The 24,962-nt window shown below is 46.1% G+C and overlaps 2 protein-coding genes and 1 non-coding gene across 5 annotated transcripts in view; all 3 read right to left on the bottom strand.

Annotated features, from left to right (window-relative positions):
- Nucleotides 1–18,741: 18,741 nt before the first annotated feature.
- On the bottom strand, nucleotides 18,742–18,812 carry TRNAG-GCC. The gene has a single exon. It is a non-coding gene; the product is annotated as a tRNA-Gly (tRNA).
- A 1,368-nt stretch (nucleotides 18,813–20,180) lies between these two features.
- Nucleotides 20,181–21,383, bottom strand: LOC119366580. Its single transcript, XM_037632340.1, has 2 exons — nucleotides 20,887–21,383; nucleotides 20,181–20,801 (listed from the first exon to the last, which is right to left on the bottom strand). The coding sequence occupies exons 1-2, from the start codon at nucleotides 20,954–20,956 to the stop codon at nucleotides 20,557–20,559; spliced, it is 315 nt and encodes a 104-aa protein (XP_037488237.1). The 5' UTR covers nucleotides 20,957–21,383; the 3' UTR covers nucleotides 20,181–20,556.
- Nucleotides 21,384–21,766: 383 nt separating this feature from the next.
- LOC119366579 (retinitis pigmentosa 1-like 1 protein) overlaps nucleotides 21,767–24,962 on the bottom strand; it is a 5,936-nt gene continuing 2,740 nt past the window's right edge. Inside the window, exons 2-5 of one of the 3 annotated variants that reach the window (XM_037632337.1) lie at nucleotides 23,857–24,962; nucleotides 23,605–23,770; nucleotides 23,218–23,275; nucleotides 21,767–22,151 (exon numbers count right to left, since the gene is read on the bottom strand). In XM_037632337.1, the coding sequence (XP_037488234.1) occupies nucleotides 22,102–22,151; nucleotides 23,218–23,275; nucleotides 23,605–23,770; nucleotides 23,857–24,962 (1,380 nt within the window). In that variant the 3' untranslated portion in view covers nucleotides 21,767–22,101. Of the gene's footprint in view, nucleotides 22,152–23,217; nucleotides 23,276–23,604; nucleotides 23,771–23,856 lie in introns of those variants that run through there. The other 2 variants (XM_037632338.1, XM_037632339.1) reach the window with 2 other exon arrangements.

Here is a 24,962-nt window from a genome sequence, read left to right as displayed (position 1 = left end):
ATTGATTGTCCACTCCTATTCAAAACTCGTACACTATATAGTACTCCCTCCGTTCGGAATTACTTGTCTCGAAAGTGGATGTATCTAGAACTAAAATACGTCTAGACACATCCATTTCTGCGACAAGTAATTCCGAACGGAGGGAGTAGTATAGATAAAGCGGAAGCCATTCGCCAGCCTCTCCGATGTGGGACTAAATCGCGTGCGTTCTCTCGGTACACGCTCGTCCAGCAAGCAGGGCAGCAGGCCATCCAGTTAGTTTTCCACGAAGAGAAGAGCAGGTGCAGAGAGAGATTAATAAGCGACGGCCCGGGAATGGGCCACAGCCCATAGAAAATGGATGACATGATTTTATTGTTTTTAAAGGAAAGTATCGTTTTCCCCCTCAAATCCTGTCTGATGGACCGATTTCCCCCCAAAATCTAAAACCGGATCAATCAGCCCCTAAACTCTCCAAAACCGGATCAATTCTCCCCCATGGTGGTTTTGCACCAGATTTAGGTGGTTTTGACTAGTCTCCTTGCTGCTCGCAGCCGCCCTTGCTGCTCTTTGGCGCCGGCCCTTGCTGCTCCTCGCCGCCGCACTTGTAGCTCTCTGGTGCCGCCCCTTGCTCCTCCCTACCACCACCCCATGCTCCTCGTTCCTCCTCACGAGCAACAGCAATAGCAGCATGGGCGCCATGAGTACGACGAAGGCAAGTGCCGGCCACGAGCACGACACACGCGGGGCCCTGCCGGCAAGAGTCAGCAGCAGCTCCATGACGCGCGTCCCACGGGAGAGGAGCTCGTTGCCTCACTCCCCATCCCCGATGGTCCTTGACGGCGACTTCCCCCCGTGGTCCTGGGCGGACGCGTCCACGTAGATGAATGAGCGGCGCGGTCCGGACCATGGCGAGTGAGGACCGTGCCGGCCATGGTGAGCTCGGTGCAGAGGCGTGCGGCCTACCTGCGATGCCAACCCCGACAACAGGCAGTCTCACGTGACGCCGCGGGGCTCCTCCATGGGCGGCAAGTCAAGCCGCCTCGCCGTCGCTTCGGATTTCTGCTCCTCGCCGATCCGCATGTCGCGTCCCAGGAATCGCGCCGATCTGCCAAGTCAGCACTGTCCAGTCAGCAAGGAGACTAGTCAAAACCACCTAAATCTGGTGCAAAACCACCATGGGGGAGAATTGATCCGGTTTTGGAGAGTTTAGGGGCTGATTGATCCGGTTTTAGACTTTGGGGGGAAATCGGTCCATCAGACAGGATTTGAGGGGGAAAACGATACTTTCCTCTTGTTTTTAAACAAGTCTTGTTGCAGGCCTGTGAGTTATCTATACCATGGGCCACTCAATGGACAGTGGCACATGCATGAGCGCACCCTCTCTCTGGTGCTCTAAATGTGTTGTATAGCTTCTTCTCCAAAAAAAAATGTGCTATAGCCAAGTTAGTGCCTCCCTGAGTGAGTGAGTGGTGACATGTCCTTCTTGCAGGACAGATATACATAAGATGAAATTTGCAGCACCTTGTCGCACCCAAGCATTTCGGATTCCAAAAGAAAAAAAAATCATATTTTTAAAATTTTCTTGCTATTTTTTGAATTTATTGTTCTACAACGTACATATTTATTGTTTTTTTCTTTCTCGTGAGGTTCTGGAATGTTCAAACAACACGAAACTTTGCACGCACCTTGCGCACCCAACTATCTTCGATACCACAAAATTTTAGAATTTTTTTTGCTAGCTTTTCGAATTTACTGTTCGCCGACACAATGTTCATGTCAGACGGGAACCGCTCGAGGGACTAAATTTATCCGGTTTTGAAAGTTGAGAGACTAAGTTTTGGTGGTTTTGAAGTTGATGGCCGATTTCTTAATTTTTGAAAGAGTTATGGGACGAAAAATATACTTATCCTTATGAAACAAAGAAAAACTTATGAACTAAAGAAAAAACAAACTACCCTTATACGAACTAAAGAACAACCTCCGGAAATAAGAAAAAAAAATCTAAAACTTCCATTTAATCAACGGTTGATCCTTTTTAATACTACTACTCTGTTCTAGGGACATTTTGATGTACAATTAAATCCTCGTGTTCTTCTGAGTGGCCTCCGGAAATTGCATGCTGAATCTCGCAGCAGCGACAGCCCTCGTGTAGTCGTGTGACCGTGACTGTAACTGAACATTTTGTTTGTGAAGCCTAATTTTCGGTGCACATGCCTTAGAATCATTGATATGTGGGGCCGCAAACCTGATGGCCCACATGCTAGTGATCCAAGTCAAGTGACGTTAAGTCAGACAATGTGAGCCGAGGCAGAAAAGGCTGGATGATGCGGTGACTGGATTCAGACACCGGCATAAGACCAAACCAAGCTCTGCTAGTACATGAGTCAGGAGCCATTGCTCCTGGAAAGAAGTGCGTCCCACCGTTTCAGTCCATGGATAACAAAACAAACAGTAGGTCAGTCAAGCATACATCACAAGAGCCGTTAGAATCGCCGCTCCAGGAAATTAGACAATCTCGTTGATTGATTAGCACCAGAGAGATTCCCTTCCCTCCTGTGTCTGTCTTGTGTTGGCAGTATGATGATACAAAGTAGTACATGGCCAGGCTGTTTGGTTGTCACCTGACTTATAAGTCACCTGACACACCTTTCCACACCAATCAACATCATGCAGGTGGTGGAACCCATGCAAAAGGGGTGACTTATAAGTTTTTAAGTTGGGGTGGAGCAACTTATGACTTATAAGTTGGGGTGACTTATAAGTCGGGTCTTGTTTGACAAAAATAAGTCACTTTTTTCACTTTTCGACTTGTAAGTTGGTGACTTATTTGTTGGGGAACGTAGTAATTTCAAAAAATTTCCTACGCACACGCAAGATCATGATGATGACATAGCAACGAGAGGGGAGAGTGTTGTCCACGTACCCTCGTAGACCGTAAGCGGAAGCGTTATGACAACGCGGTTGATGTAGTCGTACGTCTTCACGACCGATCCAAGTACCGAACGTACGGCACCTCCGAGTTCAGCACACGTTCAGCTCGATGACGATCCCCGGACTCCGATCCAGCAGGGTGTCGGGGATGAGTTCCGTCGGCACGACGGCGTGGTGACGATGATGATGTTCTACCGGCGCAGGGCTTCGCCTAAACTCCGCGACGATATGACCGAGGTGGAATATGGTGGAGGGGGGGCACCGCACACGGCTAAGGAACGATCCGTAGATCAACTTGTGTTGTCGTGTCTAGAGGTGCCCCCCTGCCCCCGTATATAAAGGAGCAAGGGGGGAGGGGGCGCGCCAAGGGGAGTCCTACTCCCACCGGGAGTAGGACTCCCTCCTTCCTTGTTGGAGTAGGAGAAGGGGGAAAGAGGAGGAGAGGAGGAAGGAAAGAGGGGCTGCACCCCTTGTCCAATTCGGACCAGGGGGGCTGCGCGCCTCCTTCCTTTCGGCCTCTCTTCTCAATTCCCGTATGGCCCAATAAGGCCCATATACTCCCCGGCGAATTCCCGTAACTCTTCGGTACTCCGAAAAATACCCGAATCATTCGGAACCTTTCCGAACTCCGAATATAGTAGTCCAATATATCGATCTTTACGTCTCGACCATTTCGAGACTCCTCGTCATGTCCCCGATCTCATCCAGGACTCCGAACTCCTTCGGTACATCAAAACTCATAAACTCATAATATAACTGTCATCGAAACCTTAAGCGTGCGGACCCTACGGATTCGAGAACTATGTAGACATGACCTAGAACTATTCTTGGTCAATAACCAATAGCAGACAACAAATCACCATACCCTTTCCTCCTCCACAAGAAACGTCTCCTTCCTCCTCCCGTCGGCGCCGCCGCGGATCCGCCCCACCTCCAATGGCCTTTGGCCTATGGAGGTGCGGAGGATCTCGGCCCCCCGCCGGCGGGAGGGACCCCGTTCTTGTTTTTGCTAGGTTGAACGTCTTGGTTGGGGCTGTTTGGCGGCGGTGATGTCCCTCTGTAGCAATAATGTCACCCACGTCCTATCTCCGTCCCGATGGTGCGAATAGCGTTGTCGGAGGATGTGTGGAGGTGTGTCTCCGTCGGATCTCATGGGATTCGGTCGGTGCTGGTCTTCGGTGGATCTCTTTGGATCCAGTTTTTGTTTGTCTTCGTTCGTGTGGTTCCAGGTTTGATCTTTCCAATCTACAACTCTCTTCATCGGCGATGGTTGCTGCTCCGGTGTGTTGGTCCTTTGGGGCCTTAGCACGACGACTTCCCGACTGTCTACTACAACAAGGTTTGCCCGGCTCCGGTGATGGAGGGGTGATGACGGCGGCGCGCCTTCGGCTCGCTCCAGTGCTTGTAGTCGTCGCTAGGTGGTCCATAGACCTAGTTGTAATTTTTATTACCTATTGTGTTCTCTGTACTGCCATGATTGATGAATAGATTGGAAATTTCTCTCGCAACAAAAAACCAATAGCGGAACCTGGATGCCCATATTGGCTCCTACATATTCTACGAAGATCTTTATCGGTCAAACGGCATAACAACATACTTTGTTCCCTTTGTCATCGGTATGTTATTTGCCCGAGATTCGATCGTCGGTATCCAATACCTAGTTCAATCTCGTTACCGGCAAGTCTCTTTACTCGTTACATAATGCATCATCTCGCAACTAACTCATTAGTCACATTGCTTGCAAGGCTTATAGTGATGTGCATTACCGAGAGGGCCCAGAGATACCTCTCCGACAATCGGAGTGACAAAACCTAATCTCAAAATACGCCAATCCAACATGTACCTTTGGAGACACCTGTAGTACTCCTTTATAATCACCCAGTTACGTTGTGACGTTTGGTAGCACCCAAAGTGTTCCTCCGGTAAACGGGAGTTGCATAATCTCATAGTTACAGGAACATGTATAAGTCATGAAGAAAGCAATAGCAACATACTAAACGATCAAGTGCTAGGCTAACGGAATGGGTCATGTCAATCACATCATTCTCCTAATGATGTGATCCCGTTAATCAAATGACAACTCTTTTGTCCATGGCTAGGAAACATAACCATCTTTGATAAACGAGCTAGTCAAGTAGAGGCATACTAGCGACACTATGTTTGTCTATGTATTCACACATGTATTATGTTTCCGGTTAATACAATTCTAGTATGAATAATAAACATTTATCATGATATAAGGAAATAAATAATAACTTTATTATTGCCTCTAGGGCATATTTCCTTCAGTCTCCCACTTGCACTAGAGTCAATAATCTAGTTCACATCGCTATGTGATTTAACACTAATATTCACATCTGCATGTGATTAATATCCATAGTTCACATCATCATGTGATCAACACCCAAAGGGTTTACTAGAGTCAATGATCTAGTTCACATCTCTATGTGATTAACACCCAAAAGAGTACTAAGGTATGATCATGTTTTGCTCGTGAGAGAAGCTTAGTCAATGGGTCTGTCATATTCAGAGCCGTATGTATTTCGCAAATATTCTATGTCCACAATGCTCTGCACGGAGCTACTCTAGCTAATTGCTCCCACTTTCAATATGTATCCAGATTGAGACTTAGAGTCATCTGGATTGGTGTAAAAGCTTGCATGGTTGTAACTGTTATCACCTCCATAATCGAGAAACATCTCCTTAGTCCTCACTAAGGATATTCCTGACCCATGTCCAGTGATCTACTTATTAGATCAAAATTATATTCCTTTGCCAAACACAGAGCAATGTATACAATAGGTCTAGTTCACAGCATAGCATACTTTATAGAACCTATGACTGAGGCATAGGGAATGACTTTTCATTCTCTTTCTATTTTCTGCAATGGTCGGGTCTTGAGTCTTACTCAACTTCACACCTTGTAACACAGGCAAGAACTCCTTCTTTGACTGTTCCATTTTGAACTATTTCAAAAATTTATCAAGGTATGTACTCATTGAAAAATCTTAACAAGCGTCTTGATCTATATAACAAGCGTCTTGATCTATCTATATAGATCTTGATGCTCAATGTGTAAGCAGCTTCACCGAGGTCTTGCTTTGAAAAACTCTTATTCAAGTATCTTTTCATGCTATCCAGAATTTTCATATCATTTCCAATTAACAATATGTCATCCACATATAATATTAGAAATGCTACAGAGCTCCCACTCACTTTCTTGTAAATACAGGCTTCTTCAAAAGTCTGTATAAAACCATATGCTTTGATCAACTCATCAAAGCATATATTCCAACTCCGAGATGCTTGTACCAGTCCATAGATGGATCGCTGGAGCTTGCACAATTTGTTAGCACCTTTAGGATTGACAAAACCTTCTGGTTGCATCATATACAACTCTTCTTTAAGAAAACCATTAAGGAATGCAGTTTTGTTTATCCATTTGCTAGATTTCATAAAATGCGGCAATTGCTAACATGATTCAGACAGACTTAAGCATAGATACGAGTAAAAAACTTTCATCGTAGTCAACATCTTGAACTTGTCGAAAACCTTTTGCGACAATTCTAGCTTTGTAGATAGTAACACTATCAGCGTCCGTCTTCCTCTTGAAGATCCATTTAGTCTCAATGTCTCGCCGATCATTGGGCAAGTCAATCAAAGTCCATACTTTGTTTTCATACATGGATCTTATCTCAGATCTCATGGCCTCAAGCCATGTTGCGGAATCTGGGCTCACCATCGCTTCTTCATAGTTCGTAGGTTCGTCATGGTCTAGTAACATAACTTCCAGAACAGGATTACCGTACCACTCTGGTGCGGATCTTACTCTGTAAGACCTACGAGATTCTGTAGTAACTTAATCTGAAGTTTCATGATCATCATCATTAACTTCCTCACTAATTGGTGTAGTAGTCACTGGAACTGATTTCTGTGATGAACTACTTTCTAATAAGAGAGAAGGTACAATTACCTCATCAAGTTCTACTTTCCTCCCACTCACTTCTTTCGAGAGAAACTTCTTCTCTAGAAAGGATCCATTCTTGGCAACGAATGTTTTGCCTTCGGATCTGTGATAGAAGGTGTACCCAACAGTTTCCTTTGGGTATTCTATGAAGACGCACTTCTCCGATTTGGGTTCGAGCTTATCAAGTTGAAAACCTTTTTCATATAAGCATCGCAACTCCAAACTTTAAGAAACGACAGCTTAGGTTTACTGCTAAACCATAGTTCATACGGTGTCGTCTCAACGGATTTAGATGGTGCCCTATTAAACGTGAATGCAGCTGTCTCTAATGCATAACCCCAAAACGATAGTGGTAAACTGATAAGAGATATCATAGATTGCACCATATCTAGTAAAGTACGATTACGACTTTCGGACACACCATTACATTGTGGTGTTCCAGGTGGCGTGAGTTTGTGAAACTATTCCACATTGTTTTAATTGAAGGCCAAACTCGTAACTCAAATATTCATCTCCACGATCAGATCACAGAAACTTTATTTTCTTGTTACGATGATTTTCCACTTCACTCTGAAATTCTTTGAACCTTTCAACTATTTCAGACTTATGTTTCATCAAGTAGATATACCCATATCTGCTCAAATCATTTTGTGAAGGTCAGAAAATAACGATACTTGCCACGAGCATCAACACTCATTGGATCGCATACATCGGTATGTATTATTTCCAATAAGTCAGTAGCTTGTTCCATTGTTCCGGAGAACGGAGTTTTAGTCATCTTGCCCAAAAGGCACGGTTCGCAAGCATCAAATGATTCATAACCAAGTGATTCCGAAAATCCATCTTTATGGAGTTTCTTCATGCGCTTTACACCGATATGACCCAAACGGCAGTGTCACAAATAAGTTGCACTTATCATTATCAACTTTGCATCTTTTGGCATCAATATTATGAATATGTGTATCACTACGATCGAGATCCAACAAACTATTTTCATTGGGTGTATGACCATCAAAGGTTTTATTCATTTAAATAGAACAACAATTATTCTCTGATTTTAAATGAATAACCGTATTGCAATAAACATGATCAAATCATATTCATGCTCAACGCAAACGCCAAATAACATTTATTTAGGTTCAACACTAATCCCGAAAGTATAGGGAGTGTGCGATGATGATCATATCAATCTTGGAACCACTTCCAACACTCATCGTCACTTCCCCTTCAACCAGTCTCTGTTTATATAACTCATGTTTCGAGTTACTAATCTTAGCAACTGAACAAGTATCAAATACTCAGGGGCTACTATAAACACTAGTAAGGTACACATCAATAACCTGTATATCAAATATACCCTTGTTCACTTTGCCATCCTTCTTATCCACCAAATATTTAGGGTATTTCCGTTTCCAGTGACCATTTCCTTTGCAGTGTAAGCACTCAGTTTCAGGCTATGGTCCAGCTTTGGCCTTCTTCACAGGAGTGACAACTTGCTTGTCTTTCCACTTGAAGTTCCCTTTCTTTCCCTCTGCCCTTCTTTTGAAACTAGCGGTCTTGTCAATCATCAACACTTGATGCTTCTTTTTGATTTCTACCTTTGTCGATTTCAACATCACGAAGAGCTCAGGAATCGTTTTTGTCATCCCTTGCATACTATAGTTCATCACGAAGTTCTAGTAACTTAGTGATGGTGACTAGAGAATTCTGTCAATCACTATCTTATCTGGAAGATTAACTCCCACTTGATTCAAGCGATTGAAGTATCCAGACAATCTGAGCACATGCTCACTAGTTGAGCGATTCTCCTTTATCTTTTAGCTATAGAACTTGTTGGAGACTTCATATCTCTCAACTCGGGTATTTGCTTGAAATATTAACTTCAATTTCTGGAACATCTCATATGGTCCATGATGTTCAAAACATCTTTGAAGTCCCGATTCTAAGCCATAAAGCATGGTGCACAAAACTATCAAGTAGTCATCATATTGAGCTAGCCAAACGTTCATAACGTCTGCATCTGCTGCTGCAATAGGTCTGTCACCTAGCGGTGCATTAAGGACATAATTCTTCTGTGCAGCAATGAGGATAAACCTCAGATCACGGATACAATCCGCATCATTGCTACTAACATCTTTCAACACAATTTTCTCTAGAAACATATCAAAATAAACATATGAAAGCAACAACGCAAGCTATTGATCTACAACATAATTTGCAAAATACTACCAGGACTAAGTTCATGATAAATTTAAGTTCAATTAATCATATTACTTAAGAACTCCCACTTAGAAAGACATCCCTCTAATCCTCTAAGTGATCACGTGATCCAAATCAACTAAACCATAACCGATCATCACGTGAGATGGAGTAGTTTTCAATGGTGAACATCATTATGTTGATCATATCTACTATATGATTCACGCTCGACCTTTCGGTCTTCGTGTTCCGAGGCCATATCTGCATATGCTAGGCTCGTCAAGTTTAACCTGAGTATTCCGCGTGTGCAAAACTGTCTTGCACCCGTTGTAGATGGACGTAGAGCTTATCACACCCGATCATCACGTGGTGTCTAGGCACGACGAACTTTGGCAACGGTGCATACTCAGGGAGAACACTTCTTGATAATTTTAGTGAGAGATCATCTTAAAATGCTACCGTTAATCAAAGCAAGATAAGATGCATAAAGGATAAACATCACATGTAATCAATATAAGTGATATGATATGACCATCATCATCTTGTGCTTGTGATCTCCATCTCCGAAGCACCGTCGTGATCACCATCGTCACCGGCGCGACACCTTGATCTCCATCGTAGCATCGTTGTCATTACGCCATCTATTGCTTCTATGACTATCGCTACCGCTTAGTGATAAAGTAAAGCAATTACAGGGCGTTTGCATTTTATACAATAAATCGACAACCATATGGCTCCTGCCAGTTGCCGATAACTTCAGTTACAAAACATGATCATCTCATACAATAAAATATAGCATCACGTCTTGACCATATCACATCACAACATGCCCTGCAAAAACAAGTTAGACGTCCTCTACTTTGTTGTTGCAAATTTTACGTGGCTGCTACGGGCTTAGCAAGAACCGTTCTTACCTACGCATCAAAAACCACAACGATAGTTTGTCAAGTTGGTGTTGTTTTAACCTTCGCAAGGACCGGGCGTAGGCACACTCGATTCAGCTAAAGTGAGAGAGACAGACACCCGCCAGCCACCTTTAAGCACGAGTGCTCGTAACGGTGAAACCAGTCTCGCGTAAGCGTACGCGTAATGTCGGTCCGGGCCGCTTCATCTCACAATACCGCCGAACCAAAGTATGACATGCTGGTAAGCAGTATGACTTGTATCGCCCACAACTCACTTGTGTTCTACTCGTGCATATAACATCAACGCATAAAACCTAGGCTCGGATGCCACTGTTGGGGAACGTAGTAATTTCAAAAAAATTCCTACGCACACGCAAGATCATGGTGATGACATAGCAACGAGAGGGGAGAGTGTTGTCCACGTACCCTCATAGACCGTAAGTGGAAGCGTTATGACAACGCGGTTGATGTAGTCGTACGTCTTCACGATCGATCCAAGTACCGAACGTACGGCACCTCCGAGTTCAGCACACGTTCAGCTCGATGACGATCCCCGGACTCCGATCCAGCAGGGTGTCGGGGATGAGTTCCGTCAGCACGACGGCATGGTGACGATGATGATGTTCTACCGGCGCAGGGCTTCGCCTAAACTCCGCGACGATATGACCGAGGTGGAATATGGTGGAGGGGGGGCACCGCACATGGCTAAGGAACAATCCGTAGATCAACTTGTGTTGTCGTGTCTAGAGGTGCCCCCCTGCCCCCGTATATAAAGGAGCAAGGGGGGAGGGGGCGCGCCAAGGGGAGTCCTACTCCCACCGGGAGTAGGTCTCCCTCCTTCCTTGTTGGAGTAGGAGAAGGGGGAAAGAGGGGGAGAGGAGGAAGGAAAGAGGGGCTGCACCCCTTGTCCAATTCGGACCAGGGGGGCTGCGCGCCTCCTTCCTTTCGGCCTCTCTCCTCAATTCCCGTATGGCCCAATAAGGCTCATATACTCCCCGGCGAATTCCCGTAACTCTCCGGTACTCCGAAAAATATCCGAATCACTCGAAACCTTTCCGAACTCCGAATATAGTCGTCCAATATATCGATCTTTACGTCTCGACCATTTCGAGACTCCTCGTCATGTCCCCGATCTCATCCGGGACTCCGAACTCCTTCGGTACATCAAAACTCATAAACTCATAATATAACTGTCATCGAAACGGACCCTATGGATTCGAGAACTATGTAGACATGACCTAGAACTATTCTTGGTCAATAACCAATAGCGGACAACAAATCACCATACCCTTTCCTCCTCCACAAGAAACGTCTCCTTCCTCCTCCCGTCGGCGCCGCCGCGGATCCGCCCCACCTCCAATGGCCTTTGGCCTATGGAGGTGCGGAGGATCCCGGCCCCCCGCCCCCCGTTCTTGTTTTTGCTAGGTTGAACGTCTTGGTTGGGGCTGTTTGGCGGCAGCGATGTCCCTCCGTAGCAATAATGTCTCCCACGTCCTATCTCCGTCCCGATGATGCGAATAGCGTTGTCGGAGGATGTGTGGAGGTGTGTCTCCGTCGGATCTCATGGGATTCGGTCGGTGCTGGTCTTCGGTGGATCTCTTTGGATCCAGTTTTTGTTTGTCTTCGTTCGTGTGGTTCCAGGTTTGATCTTTCCAATCTACAACTCTCTTCATCGGCGATGGTTGCTGCTCCGGTGTGTTGGTCCTTTGGGGCCTTAGCACGACGACTTCCCGACTGTCTACTACAACAAGGTTTGCCCGGCTCCGGTGATGGAGGGGTGATGACGGCGGCGCGCCTTCGGCTCGCTCCAGTGCTTGTAGTCGTCGCTAGGTGGTCCATAGACCTAGTTGTAATTTTTATTACCTATTGTGTTCTCTGTACTGCCATGATTGATGAATAGATTGGAAATTTCTCTCGCAAAAAAAAACCAATAGCGGAACCTGGATGCCCATATTGGCTCCTACATATTCTACGAAGATCTTTATCGGTCAAACGGCATAACAACATACTTTGTTCCCTTTGTCATTGGTATGTTACTTGCCCGAGATTCGATCGTCGGTATCCAATACCTAGTTCAATCTCGTTACCGGCAAGTCTCTTTACTCGTTACATAATGCATCATCTCGCAACTAACTCATTAGTCACACTGGTTCAAGGCTTATAGTGATATGCATTATCGAGAGGGCCCAGAGATACCTCTCCGATAATCGGAGTGACAAAACCTAATCTCGAAATACACCAACCCAACATGTACCTTTGGAGACACATGTAGTACTCCTTTATAATCACCCAGTTACGTTGTGACGTTTGGTAGCACCCAAAGTGTTCCTCCGGTAAACGGGAGTTGCATAATCTCATAGTTACAGGAACATGTGTAAGTCATGAAGAAAGCAATAGCAACATACTAAACGATCAAGTGCTAGGCTAACGGAATGGGTCATGTCAATCACATCATTCTCCTAATGATGTGATCCTGTTAATCAAATGACAACTCTTTTGTCCATGGCTAGGAAACATAACCATCTTTAATAAACGAGCTAGTCAAGTAGAGGCATACTAGCGACACTATGTTTGTCTATGTATTCACACATGTATTATGTTTCCGGTTAATACAATTCTAGCATGAATAATAAACATTTATCATGATATAAGGAAATAAATAATAACTTTATTATTGCCTCTAGGGCATATTTCCTTCATTATTTGGAACCAAACAGGCCCTTAGAAGCACTGACCCAGTTAGAGCAACTTGTCGTCCCGTAAAATGTGTTTGCAGGTCGCACGGGGGCGGTTATGCAGGCCAAAATTTGCGGCGGCAGACTAGAAACCGCAAACAAACCCCTAAATTTTAAAAAACGTTGTTTCGCACGAGAAATTTTAAGCAACAGCTCGCCGGAGCTCGCTCGCATACATGGTTCTTCTTCGCATAATAAGTTCATACACGCCACTTACATACATAGAGGTTAGATATGCTAGACAGGGCCTACGCTACCGCATCACTGCAACAAAATTGAGCTCACCGGAGCTCCTGCAGTAGCTGCCCACCGGCGGCGATCAGTCGGAGTCAGAGGAGTCGGAGCCGAGGTCGACGAAGAGCTTCGCATGCTCCTCCTTCATCATGCGCAGGTCGGCCTCCTTCGATGCATGCGCCTGCGATGCTGCGAGGCCCGAATCGAGGAAGAGCCGCCCGTACTCGAGCTCGCGCCGGATGCGCTCTTCCATCTCCTGCAGCTCCCTCGCCGACTGCTCGAGGACGACGCGCTCGAGGAGCTCTTCCTGCCCTGGTGGGAGGTAGTCCTCGGGTCCGATGACGCCTCAGCGCGGCGGCGCATCGGGCACGGCCTCCTCCGGCTCCCTCTTCACCGAAACGAGCCGCGAGCTCGATGAGCACATGGTTGAGCTCCCTGCGGACCAGTGGCCGGATGAGCTCCCCGCGGACCAGTTGCCGGAGGAGGTGCGGCGGCGACAGGCGCGCTCGAGCTCGAACTCGTCGAGCTCGTGCCGGTCGAATGACGGCGGTGGCCGGGCACCCTGGTTGAGCCAGCGACGCGCCCCCTGCTTGCACGCGGCGTCAGATCTGGCGCGGCGGCGGCGCTCCGCCTCATGCCCTGAGTTGGCCATGGTGGTTCAAGGCTCGGCGGCGGCGAGAAATCGAGCGGCGCGGTGGGGAATTGGAGGGGAACGCGGCGGCGGGAGGATAGGGTTTCGACCCACATCTGCCCCGCAAACCCGCAGTTATAGTGGCTCGGGGTTTGCGTTTGCGGGCTGCGGCAAAAAAATTTACGGGCTGGACACTGATGCGGGCTTTGGTCTGGTCAGAAAAATGGTCCGAGCCCGTATAATCGCCGGAATTATGCGGGTTTGCGCCGGATGCGGGTATGCTAGAGTTGCTCTTAAATCATGAGCCTCTCACACAAATGACCAGCAGCTTGACAAGGTTGATGAGGAGGAGCGCAACACTTGGTATCCTTCTGCAGTCAGTCAAAACTGTAGGAGGAGGAGCTGACTGTCAAGAATCTACGGGGTGTTTGCTTACCCTGTTGCACCGAGGCACCAGCCACTTCTCCTGGCCAGCAACCAAATGCGACTCTTTCTAAGAATAAATCTAACAGCATAGCTCCCTAGCATAAGGCATGATAATGATACAAATCAACAGCGACCGGTCGACCGGCTCCAGCGCCCGGCCTCCCACACGGTCCAGATAGCTAACGACACATAGACAGACAGTAAGCTGGAGCCAAAGTTACAGCACGGCATGACAAAGTTACAGCATCCTAGCTGTTTCTGAAACCAAAACTACAGCATTCACTCCCCTCTGCCAAATAAGGTTCGTTCAGTTAAATAAAAACGTGGAGAAGAAGTGAATAACAAAACTGTAGAGTTCACTCCCCACAGCCCAAGGTTCGATTCAGTTAACAAAAAGCATGGACAAGAAATGAACAAGCATATGTGCTGGCACAGGTACACAGTAACACAGGAAAAAACCGAAGATTCATGATTGACAAACTAGTCACCGAGCAGGGGAAAAAATACTCTAGAAGAAAAGTTGTACAAATATAGCATCGACTAAGACTTGATGAAGTCTCAGTCGACTGAGACACTTATCAATCCCATATAGGAAAAGAAAAATAGATCGACAAACAAGGAGATATGAACTAGTACTATGGTGCAGTTGTATTAAAAGACGTTACAGACTAAACAGAAAGCGTAGAAAGATCGCTGCACGGGTTCGGAAGCGCACTCTATATAAGGATAAGGTGGTATTCATATTGAAGCAGAAAATCATGGAGAACCCAAGTCAGATGCATCCAGGACCCATTTCAAAGAAAAACGTTTCAAAAACAGCAAGTGCCTCCAGGACACGACTGCTCTGGTACAGGCAGCTATCATGCATATGTGGCTTGGTCCAAAAGTCCAACGGAATATCATCATTGCAAACTAATCTAGTAGGCAGGAATGTGCAAGCCTCAAGTTAATCAATCTACACAAGCTTCATCCACATATATATGGTATCGGTAACAACTTGAGACAAACCAAGTTGGCAACCCTCCAATTTCAGCAAGAACAAAAATAAAAGCTGGGAAAGGAAATCTGCACATTTCCAGAAGTGGGAGAGCATACCTAGTGGTATCTATCTAGTCAAAAGAGCCAGAAACTGTTTCAATATCTTAAAGAGATGACCAAAGAGGATCATCAAACGGGCATAGTCCACATAGTTCAAACGTCTGGCAAATTCTAACTATATACTAGGAGCTAGATTATATCAGAGGGTGGGCTTCACTACTTCTTCACCGACCCTTTGCCCTTCCGGTCGCCGGCACTGTTGTAGGAGTCCGCGGCAGGAGGTGGGTCGACGTAGGAGTAGGACCTATCAGAGGAGGAGGAATCGGAGATGAAGATCTAGCCCTTCAAGCGTCGGACGATGCGGTCCTGCTTGCGCTTGAGCTTGGCTACCCTCGCCGTCTTCGCCGCTACATCCGCAACCTCCCGCTCGGACTGCTTAATGCCGAGCTGAAGCACCTTCGTGTTGATCCTTCGGAGCTGCCGGGCGTCTATCTCCGCCGTCATGAGTGACCTACGGTACAACCACTGGAAGAGACGCTCCTCATCGCCAGGAACCGGCAGCATCACGTGGCGGCGGCGGGAGGACTGCGCAACCGCATCGGACGCGTCCCCCATCTCCTTTGCCATCTGCCTACCACGGCGGGCGGCCCGCACCTCCAGTTCCCAAGTCCGCATCCGCGGCGCCAGCGGAGCGGGCACTGGAACCCACCGCTACTCGCGCGAAGCAGCGGCCGAAGGTGGAAGAGGCGATTCATATTGTAGATGCTCCACGAATAATAATGAGAAAAATGGGAACACATCACTAAAAATAAGGAAATGGGGTAAAGTTTTGAGGGATAGAAGTCATAATTCTGATGCAGTAATTTATGAAAATCTACATGTGGGGGAATTATTGTTTTTGTTTAGAGAACTAAATCTCATCTAGAAAAATAAAAAAATAGCCAGGCGCATTTATTTGTCATGCGCCGGAACCATCACACCGGTGGCATGTGTGGCTTGATAAATACTTTTCCATTGGTTTTTATGTTGCCTAATGTGCTTACCGCACATGCCACCGCCACGACACGAGCCTGATCTGGCTCGTGCCTCGTCGGGTGTGCTTCCATTGGGGCACGTTGTAGGCTCGGCCTGCTGCTCTTATGAAGTGGAAGCCATTCGCCAGCCTCCCCTATGTGGGACTAAAACGCGCGCGCTCTCCGTGCTTGGTCAGCTGCGCTCGTCAAGGTAGCAAGCAGGGCCACCCACGCTTGATTTCGCGACGCGCTGGTGCACCCATTCAGTGACTCGTAGCGACGGGCCGGGAATGGGGTATTAGGTACAAGAATGGATCACGGCCCATCAAAAAGGAAACAATGGACCTCAGGGGTATTTTTCTTTGAAGAAGCAATACAAGTCTTGTTGTTGCAGGCCACTCAATGGACAGTGTGGCACATGCATGAGCGCACCGCTAAAAAATAAAACTAACACCAGATTCTATCCATCCTCATCAACATGTAAATGTTATATCTAATGAATAGACAGATGCACAGTTGTGCTTCCACAAGAAGAAATTGGTGCTTTCCCAGTCTCCCCGCCCCTCCAACGATTCGTCCCGCACCAAGGAACTGCCTCCCGTGCCAGGATTGGCCTTCTGATTGTAGGCACATAGGAGCTCTAGCTATCCCTACGGGCGCTCACGTTGGATCCGTTCAACCTTTCTGTGGAAGGAGTCATCGATGCGGCCATCCCCGCTCAGCCGTATCAGCTTGTGCGCACGCCGTTAGTCTACTCCTGGTCCTCCTCACGCTGGCCACCTCGGACGCGCCGCTCTGCTCCCGGTTTCCTCGCGTTGGCGTCCTCAGAAGCACAAGACGCGGCCATCGCCCTCGCGGCCCCGATACCGATGGAAAGCTCTGCTGCATGCCTCCTCACGTCGGGGCCCTTGGTCGTGCCTGATGCGGCCATACTGATCTTGGATTTATGGTGGTGCTTTGGAGGATTAATCTTCTGTCTTTTTTGTTTGATTTCCATGGTCTGCGCAGCACTGATCAAGATCAGTATCAATGGTGAGCTCGAGCCTCCGATCTGTTCTGGATTGCTTACTTTGTTATTGGCTTGATTTCCTGTTGTGATGTGGTGTATGTATGTTTTGTGGCGCTTGCTCATAGCTCCGAAGGTGCTTGCTAGGTTGAACTGGTCGAGGATGGCATCAACGCTTCTGCAGTTTAACTTCATGTGCTCATGTTCTTCTTCAGTTACTTTTTTTCCTGTGCAGATGAACATGCTGGAACCTGAGTTGCCCAATTCTATGTTGTTCTTCGGACAAGTAAGGGTCTGAAAAGTGCTTCTTGATGTGCAACCTAATCCTAATTATGAAATTCATGTACAACCATCTGACAGGTTTGGTACGTAAGAGCCCCATCTTTTACAAAACTTTTGATTTTTATTTGCACTACACATCCATTGCATTTGATATCTTACGTCTATTACGTAGCCTATTGGATAATCTTGCTGCAGCCATACAAACCTTCATAAACAATGGGTTTAATTTTTAAAAATATTATCAGGTTAATTATTTTCCTTTTGCGAGAAAAAACACATAGCTTAATTGACTTCACAAAGTAACATATTTGCACTATCTCTATTGTAGGAATCATATGCATGGGTCCTCTGACACTCAGGTGATCTCTTTTGTTGGGGATAAAAGAAACATCTAATAAGTTAATGGTTATACCAATACATCACATATATCGGGTTAATATTATTTTTCTTTTTTGAGCGGTATATCATGTTAATATTAGGCACATACAATAGCTGATTCATGGTATGCTTCCACCCATTAGTTTGTATGCACTTTATCTCATCATCTGAGATGGCTTACGAGAATGTCACTTCTTTTTATAGTGGAACAATTTAGGAGGATTACTAAATTGCTTCATGTATCTATATTACAAGTTTTGTAAATCCTTTTTTCTTTGAAAAGATAGTTCTATAAGCCAAAGTTTCCCATTGGTTTCATGATGGTTCCGCAGCAACGCGCAAGGTATCTTCTAGTGAGGAGAAATAAGGCGTGCACTTGCTAGATTTTTTATTTTTTTTTTGAATTTACATCAAAATGAGATTGTCTCGATCAGAAAGCACTAGTTTCTCAATTAAAAAAGTTCTAATATTTATACTCATCATAATCTCTCCAATTTCCATCTTACCAAAGTGTCAATGATTTTTGGAACAGATCTGAAAAATAGCGACGAATGTCCTTTGACTTTAGAAGGGCAAAGTCCAACTTGTAGGCCGTTTTTAGGGACCAATTGTAGGCAATATTTTCCACAACAACGCGCGGGGAGTTATCTAGTATATATATACACACACGCATGCACCACGTACATGATGTACGCCGCCGGCACAATGATCAGGTCGTATACTAAGATAATGTCGACCAACGCCAGAGAGATACCCCTCGCTGTGAAATCATGCAAAACATTTATACGTTTTGCGGGCAACATTTACATGAAGCAGCGTCCGTGTTGCGGGCAACGGGCTGCTCCTTGAAACGGTTGCTATACATACGACACACGCACGCCGCTTCATATCCCACCATCCATGCGAGAAACCCAACTGCAGAAAGCTGTTGGATTAGCCATCGTGTACTGCAAAAAGAAAGTGACAAACAAGGCCGAAGGGAAATGAAACGAAAAATTAATTAAAAAAATTAAATGCACCAGCCGGGAATCGAACCCGGGTCTGTACCGTGGCAGGGTACTATTCTACCACTAGACCACTGGTGCTTTGTTGTGCAAATTCTTTGAAAAGGCTGACAGTTTAACCCTCAGCAACCCTTTAACAGTTCAGTTTTGTTAAAGCACATCTATATGTTCCCCTGTGCCTGTGTTGGCAGTAGGATGATACAAGTACATGGGCAGGCATAGCATGCAGACCCAAGTCTGTTTCAAAGGAGCTGTGAGTTGGGTTTGCTACGGATATGTGCCATCACATCAGAGTCCAGTAACACTAATTCAGACAGTGGCAGTTATACTGCAGTGCAGAGCTTCCACCAACATGTTGTTGCAGCAGCATAGCAGAGTATGCATGCTGTGTTGCTGGCTGTTCCGCGATACACATCTCCAGTTAGCAGCACTGACCCAGCACCAATCCGATCATGCCGGGTTCCTCTCAAACCAGGGACAGTGAGCAAGGAAAAGGCCCGACAAATGTGTGTTGGGACAAGGCCATGTGATGCGTGCCGCTATCTTGTTAGAAAGAATACACCAAGCAATTACTCCCTCCATTTCATAATATAAAAACATTTTTGACACTACACTGGTGTCAAAAACGCTCTTATATTACGGGACAGAGGGAGTATCATTCATACATTCATTGCCACCTTTCTTCTGTTGTGTGCAGTGCAGTCATCTTTCTCAGCTGCTGGACAACGGCTCATCAGTCAGTAAACTTTCTTTATGCGGCAAACGATGAGCCTCTCACACAAACGACCAGCACCTTCACAAGGTTGATGAGGAGGAGCGCAACAACACTGGGAACATAACGGTTGGTTTGGTTAGACCAACAACAGAGGAGATGCTGACTGTCAAGCTACTACATGGGAGGCACCAGCCTCTTCTTCTTGCTGAACCAGCAAGAAAATGTGACTCTACTAGGGATCATCTAACAGCAACACAACAAAACTACCTAGCATAATACTCCTACCACATAGTACAGATCAGATCAACAGCGACCGGCTCCAGCACCCAGCCTCCCACACGGTCAAGGATAAGTAACAACAGACAGTAAGACAGTAAGCTGGAGTGAAAGTCAGCGCACACACGCACACACACGTACTGGCAACTCATCAGGATTTCCCCAGCTCCACACATTGATCACTTGTGGGCACAAGAAAGAAAAGAAAAGGGTGTTTAAGTGGCAGGCAGGCAGATTACCATGGCCCGAAAGTAACTAGCAGGAGCAGCAAAGTGAAAGTGTAGGGTTCACTCCCTACAGTTATGCACAAGGTGGGTTCAGTTCGATAAAGCATGGAGAAGAAATGAACAGGCATACGCGTTGCCGTGTTGGCGCAGGTACACGGGAAGAAAGCCAAGACTCATGATTCACAAAATAGTCATCGAGCACGGATAAAACATACAAGAATAGTTGTTTCAGTAAGAGCTAAACACGGCCTGTAGATAGGAGATAACATGGTTGCAGTTTCTGAAAGCACAACTGCCGTATTCACAGCCCATTACAAAAAAAAATGAATGCACCGAGGCAGCAGCCACTTCTTCCTGGAACAGCAAGCAAATGTGACTTGTTCCAGTCTAGGGATGTAACAATAAGAGAACCAAACCGCTACCTAGCTTAAGGCGTAGTACAGATCAACAGCAACCTCCTTCATCATTTTCGCGTTTCCTCATGTATCTCTTGCTATCCGAAAGACTTTGTATTTCTATGCATCGCTCTGATGCAGAGGCCGAGGATCTCCCCCTTTTTGAAAAAAAAAAAGTAACGGAAAGGGAGAAAGCCCGGTTTGAGAAAACATCAGCAACGACCGTCGCCGTCGTCTTCCTTGAGCTCGAGGTTGCAGCCACCGGTCGAGCTCCGCTGCCTCCCCTCCTCCCCGACGCCGAGCTCTTCCTTGAGCTCCAGGTCATGGTCGCCGGTGAAGTTTCGCTGTCTCCGCACCCGAGCCCCGCGCCGCCGGTTTTCCTTGAGCAGGCCGAGCTCCGTCGCCTCCCTCTCAGGCCCGCGCCGTTTTCTCCACAGGATGGCAAAAACATTTGCAGCTGAAAAGAAAAAATATAGTGGTGAGTGGGCTTCGTCATTGATTTTCCATTGTTTTTGATGTTGCTAAATGTGCAATGTGCATACCGCAACATGCCACCGCCACGGCAGGAGCCTGATCTGGCTCATGCCTTGCCGGGTGTGCTTCCATTTCCATTTGGGCACGCTGTAAGCTTGGCCTGCTCCTCTTATGAAGCGGTGGCCATTCCCCCGCCTCCCCGATGTGGGACTAAAAACGCAGGCAGCCGCGGGCGTTCTCTGCCCTCCTTCGTCAGCTACGCTGGTCCAGCAAGCAGGCCACCCAGACTTGTATCCCACGAAGAGAACAAGTGCAGAATGGATCACAGCCCATCAAAAAGGAAGAATGGATCACAGGGTATTTTTTTTAAAAAAAATATACATTTCTTTTCTTTTTTAAAAAAAGGTTGTGCATACACGCATACTGATACAGCAGAATACGCGTGTCGGCACGTCGCTAACACGGTAGTCTCATTAGCACCAGATTGAATCCCTGTGAATTCCCAAGAGCCAAAAAAAGAGAGCATAAGCACCAGCTACAGCTCCCTCCCTGCACATGTGTTGGCAGTTTCATCCATACCATACACATAGCCAGGCACAGACACAATGCCATTGCAGCAGCTAGCAGAGTGTTGCTGTTCGAATACAGAAGAACAAGTCCAGTTAGCTGCACTCACCCAGCACCTCCCTCATCAGACAGACAAAAGCCTTTCTCCGCTTACAGCCGAGTGAATCTCCAGTAAACAATGGAACGGAGTGGGGTTAGATGAACAAGACTCCTGCCGTATTTTGCAGCCAAAACTGAGGAGCAGAGCTGCTGACATTCAAAGGTCAAAACCTATCTCAGCTTTCCCCACTGCACACATCTATATCACCTCCACGACTTTTGTGCAGCACTTCACAAGGTGAATCAGGAGGAGCACGGCACGATCGACATGGAACGTAACGGTTAGATGAACAGGACTCGGTATCATTCTGCAGTCAAAACTTGTAGGAGGAGCAGCTGGCTGTCAACAAGCTACCCTACAGGGTAGTGTTTGCTTACCCTGTACCAGAGGAGGCACCAGCCACTACTTCCTGGACCAGCAGCCAAATATGACTACTAGGGATCTAACAGCAACACAACTAAACTACTACCTAGCATAAGACCACATAGTACAGATCACATCAACAACGACCGCTCGACCGGCTCCAGCGCCCGGCCTTCGACGGTCCAGGATAACTAACAACTGACACACAGTAAGCTGGAGTGCAAGTTACAACACACCAAGGCTGGCTAGCTCATCAGGACTTCCCCAGCTCAGATGACGGCAGGTCCCACACATTGATCACTTCTGGCCAAAAAAATTTAACAAGGAAAAAGTTATTTAAGCGGCAGACATGGCCTGAAAATAACTAGCTGCAAAGCAAATCTCTAGAGTAGAATTCACTCCCCGCAGCCCAAGGTTCAGTTCAGTTGAATAAAGCATAGACAAGAAATAAACAAGCATACACAGGCAGAGTCATGGTTGACAAACTAGTCACCGGGCATGGAAAAAACTACAACAAAAGTTGTTTCAGTAAGCGGTAAACACGGCCTGAAAACAGGAGATAACATAGTTGCAGCACCCAAGCGGAAACAAGATTTGTAGAAACTAGCTACCGCATCCCAGGGTAAGTTCAGTTAAACATAGCATGCAGGATACATGAACAAACATAACTGTAGAGTTGTTTCAGTAAGTTGGCACGGGTACACGTACAGGAACCCAGGAAGAAAGCCAAGACTGACGATTGGCAAACTAGTCACCAGGTATGGAAAACAATATAGATCACCAAAATTGGGGGGGTATGCTGCAGCCATATTATTATAAGACAGACAGACAGACTACGCAGAAAAAGAGCAATATCTTTGTATGGAACTGAAGACGTGCTCTGTAAAAGAATAACATGGTATTCATGTTCCTATCCAAATAAGACATGGTTTTCATATAAACAGAAAATAATGAAAAACACTCAGTCCACCTAAAGAAATGACCTGCGCTCATATCACTAAATGACATGATATTGCTGTAATCCATGTGGGCATGCAAATGACTCTGGGAACCATTTAAAAAAAAATCAAATAATGCCTCCAGCCCTCGAATGCTCTGCTACAGCCGTACAGGCAGTTAGCGCCCATGCATGCCAGCTATCATGCATATGTGGCTTGGTCCAAAAGTTCAACGGAATATCAGCATACATATTAATCGAACAGCCAGGAATGTGCACCCGCAAGTTGACTAATCTACACAAGCTTCATCCACATATATATATGGTAAAAAAATTGAGGCAAACCAGGCTGGCAACGCTCAAGTTTCAGCAAGAACAAACATAAAAGCTGGGAAAGGAAATTTGCACATTTCCAGAAGTGGGAGAGCTTACCTGATGGTATCTTGTCAAACGCACCACCATATAGGACGCCATCGTCACTGGGAATTCCCTGGTGAAATGAGAAACCGTTTAAATATCTTACTTAAAGAGATAACGAAAAAAGTATGAATACAGGACAGAAATGCAATGCTGCGAATCGCAGTCAGCGAAGAACAATGACGAAGTGCGGTACTGACAAATGCCAATCAGAGCATGAACAGACTGATTTGGTAATTAACACTTGAGCATGTGACTATATAAGCAAATCATTGGTGAGAAGCGCAATCCCTAGTATTACAGTAACAGTTCCCCTTTCTAGCTAGATGCTTTACTAGCTGCACAAAGAATAATGAACAAAAATGAGGGCACAGATACATTCTTTCAAAACAGCCATCTCACCTGTGCATTGACAGCTCCCATCCCAGTCCACCTATTTCCGGAATGTGGTGGAACCGATGAAGAAGATGCTGGGATGTTAGTCTGATGGTCAGGAAAGCTTGCGGCTTGCTCGTCTTGAGAACACATACGTTCTGGCAGAAAAGTATCCACGTGTAAGGCATCACTTCTGTATAGTGGACATGTTCAAATGTAAAAGATTGCCCCTCTCCCCCCTGAGATTTGCGACAAAATGAATGATGAAAGAAAACTTACTTGGGTTCTAAGAACTCTCTGGTACCAGGCTGCTCTGCATAATCATCATCATCGTCGTCGTCATCCAAATTAATTATAGGAATCATCATTTGACCACTGTCCAGGCTGCGAAGTGTAGCTTGCCTCTTTGCAGCCCGGTCCATTTGCCCATCCTTTAACTGGTCCCCATCAACTGCAGATTTATTAACTGAACCATCATTTAGTAGCATCTGTTCACCGTTCAGATCACAATGATCCAAGTCATGCACAACTGTAACACGATCTAGAAGCATTTGTTCCTCCTTTATCTGGTGATTAACGTCTGTAGCACGATCAGGTAACAATTGCTCATTCTGCACCTGCTCCTCCGCATCTTGCTTTAGCATTGTTTCCTCATTGTTTATTTGCTCGCCCTCCAGCTGTTGATCACCCTGTCCATGCTCATCGGCTATCTGATTTATAAGCATCTGCTCGCTGTTCTGGTAGTTCCTATCCAAATCATGCATGCCAATACCCTGATTTAGAAGCACCTGATCATCCTCGAACTGTTGGTTTTCATCTGCACGTTTATCTTGAACTTGAGTATCTGGAGGATCATAGTATGCTTGCTGGCTCATCTGACCAACTAAATCAGGCAGAGAATCACAAGCATGTTCTTCAGGAGGATCACCAGGAATCTCAGTCACTTCACAGCTCTCACGAGTTCCGTCGACATTGAGGTCAAAAATTTGATACCAAGCCGGCAGCTCTTCTTCATCTCTAGTAGGATCACCATCAGCAGCTTCAATTTCCATTTGTGGAGTTTCCTCAACAAGTTCAGATTCATGTTCAGTTTGCGGAGCCTCCATTTCACCTGCCACTTGAAGTTCAGTTCCAAGCTCAATTTCCATTTGTGGAGTTTCGTCGACAAGTTCAGTTTCAGGTTCACTTTGCAGAGCCTCCATTTCACCTGCCACTTGAAGTTCAGTTCCAAGCTCAATTTCCGCTTGTGGAGTTTCCTCGACAAGTTCAGTTTCAGGTTCACTTTGCAGAACCTCCATTTCACCTGCCACTTGATGTTCAGTTCCAAGCTCAATTTCCGCTTGTGGGGTTTCCTCGACAAGTTCAGTTTCGGGTTCACTTTGCAG

The sequence above is a fragment of the Triticum dicoccoides genome, chromosome 2B, assembly GCF_002162155.2.
Source record: "Triticum dicoccoides isolate Atlit2015 ecotype Zavitan chromosome 2B, WEW_v2.0, whole genome shotgun sequence".
Taxonomy (NCBI): domain Eukaryota; kingdom Viridiplantae; phylum Streptophyta; class Magnoliopsida; order Poales; family Poaceae; genus Triticum; species Triticum dicoccoides.
This window is presented reverse-complemented; position numbering and strand designations above follow the sequence as displayed.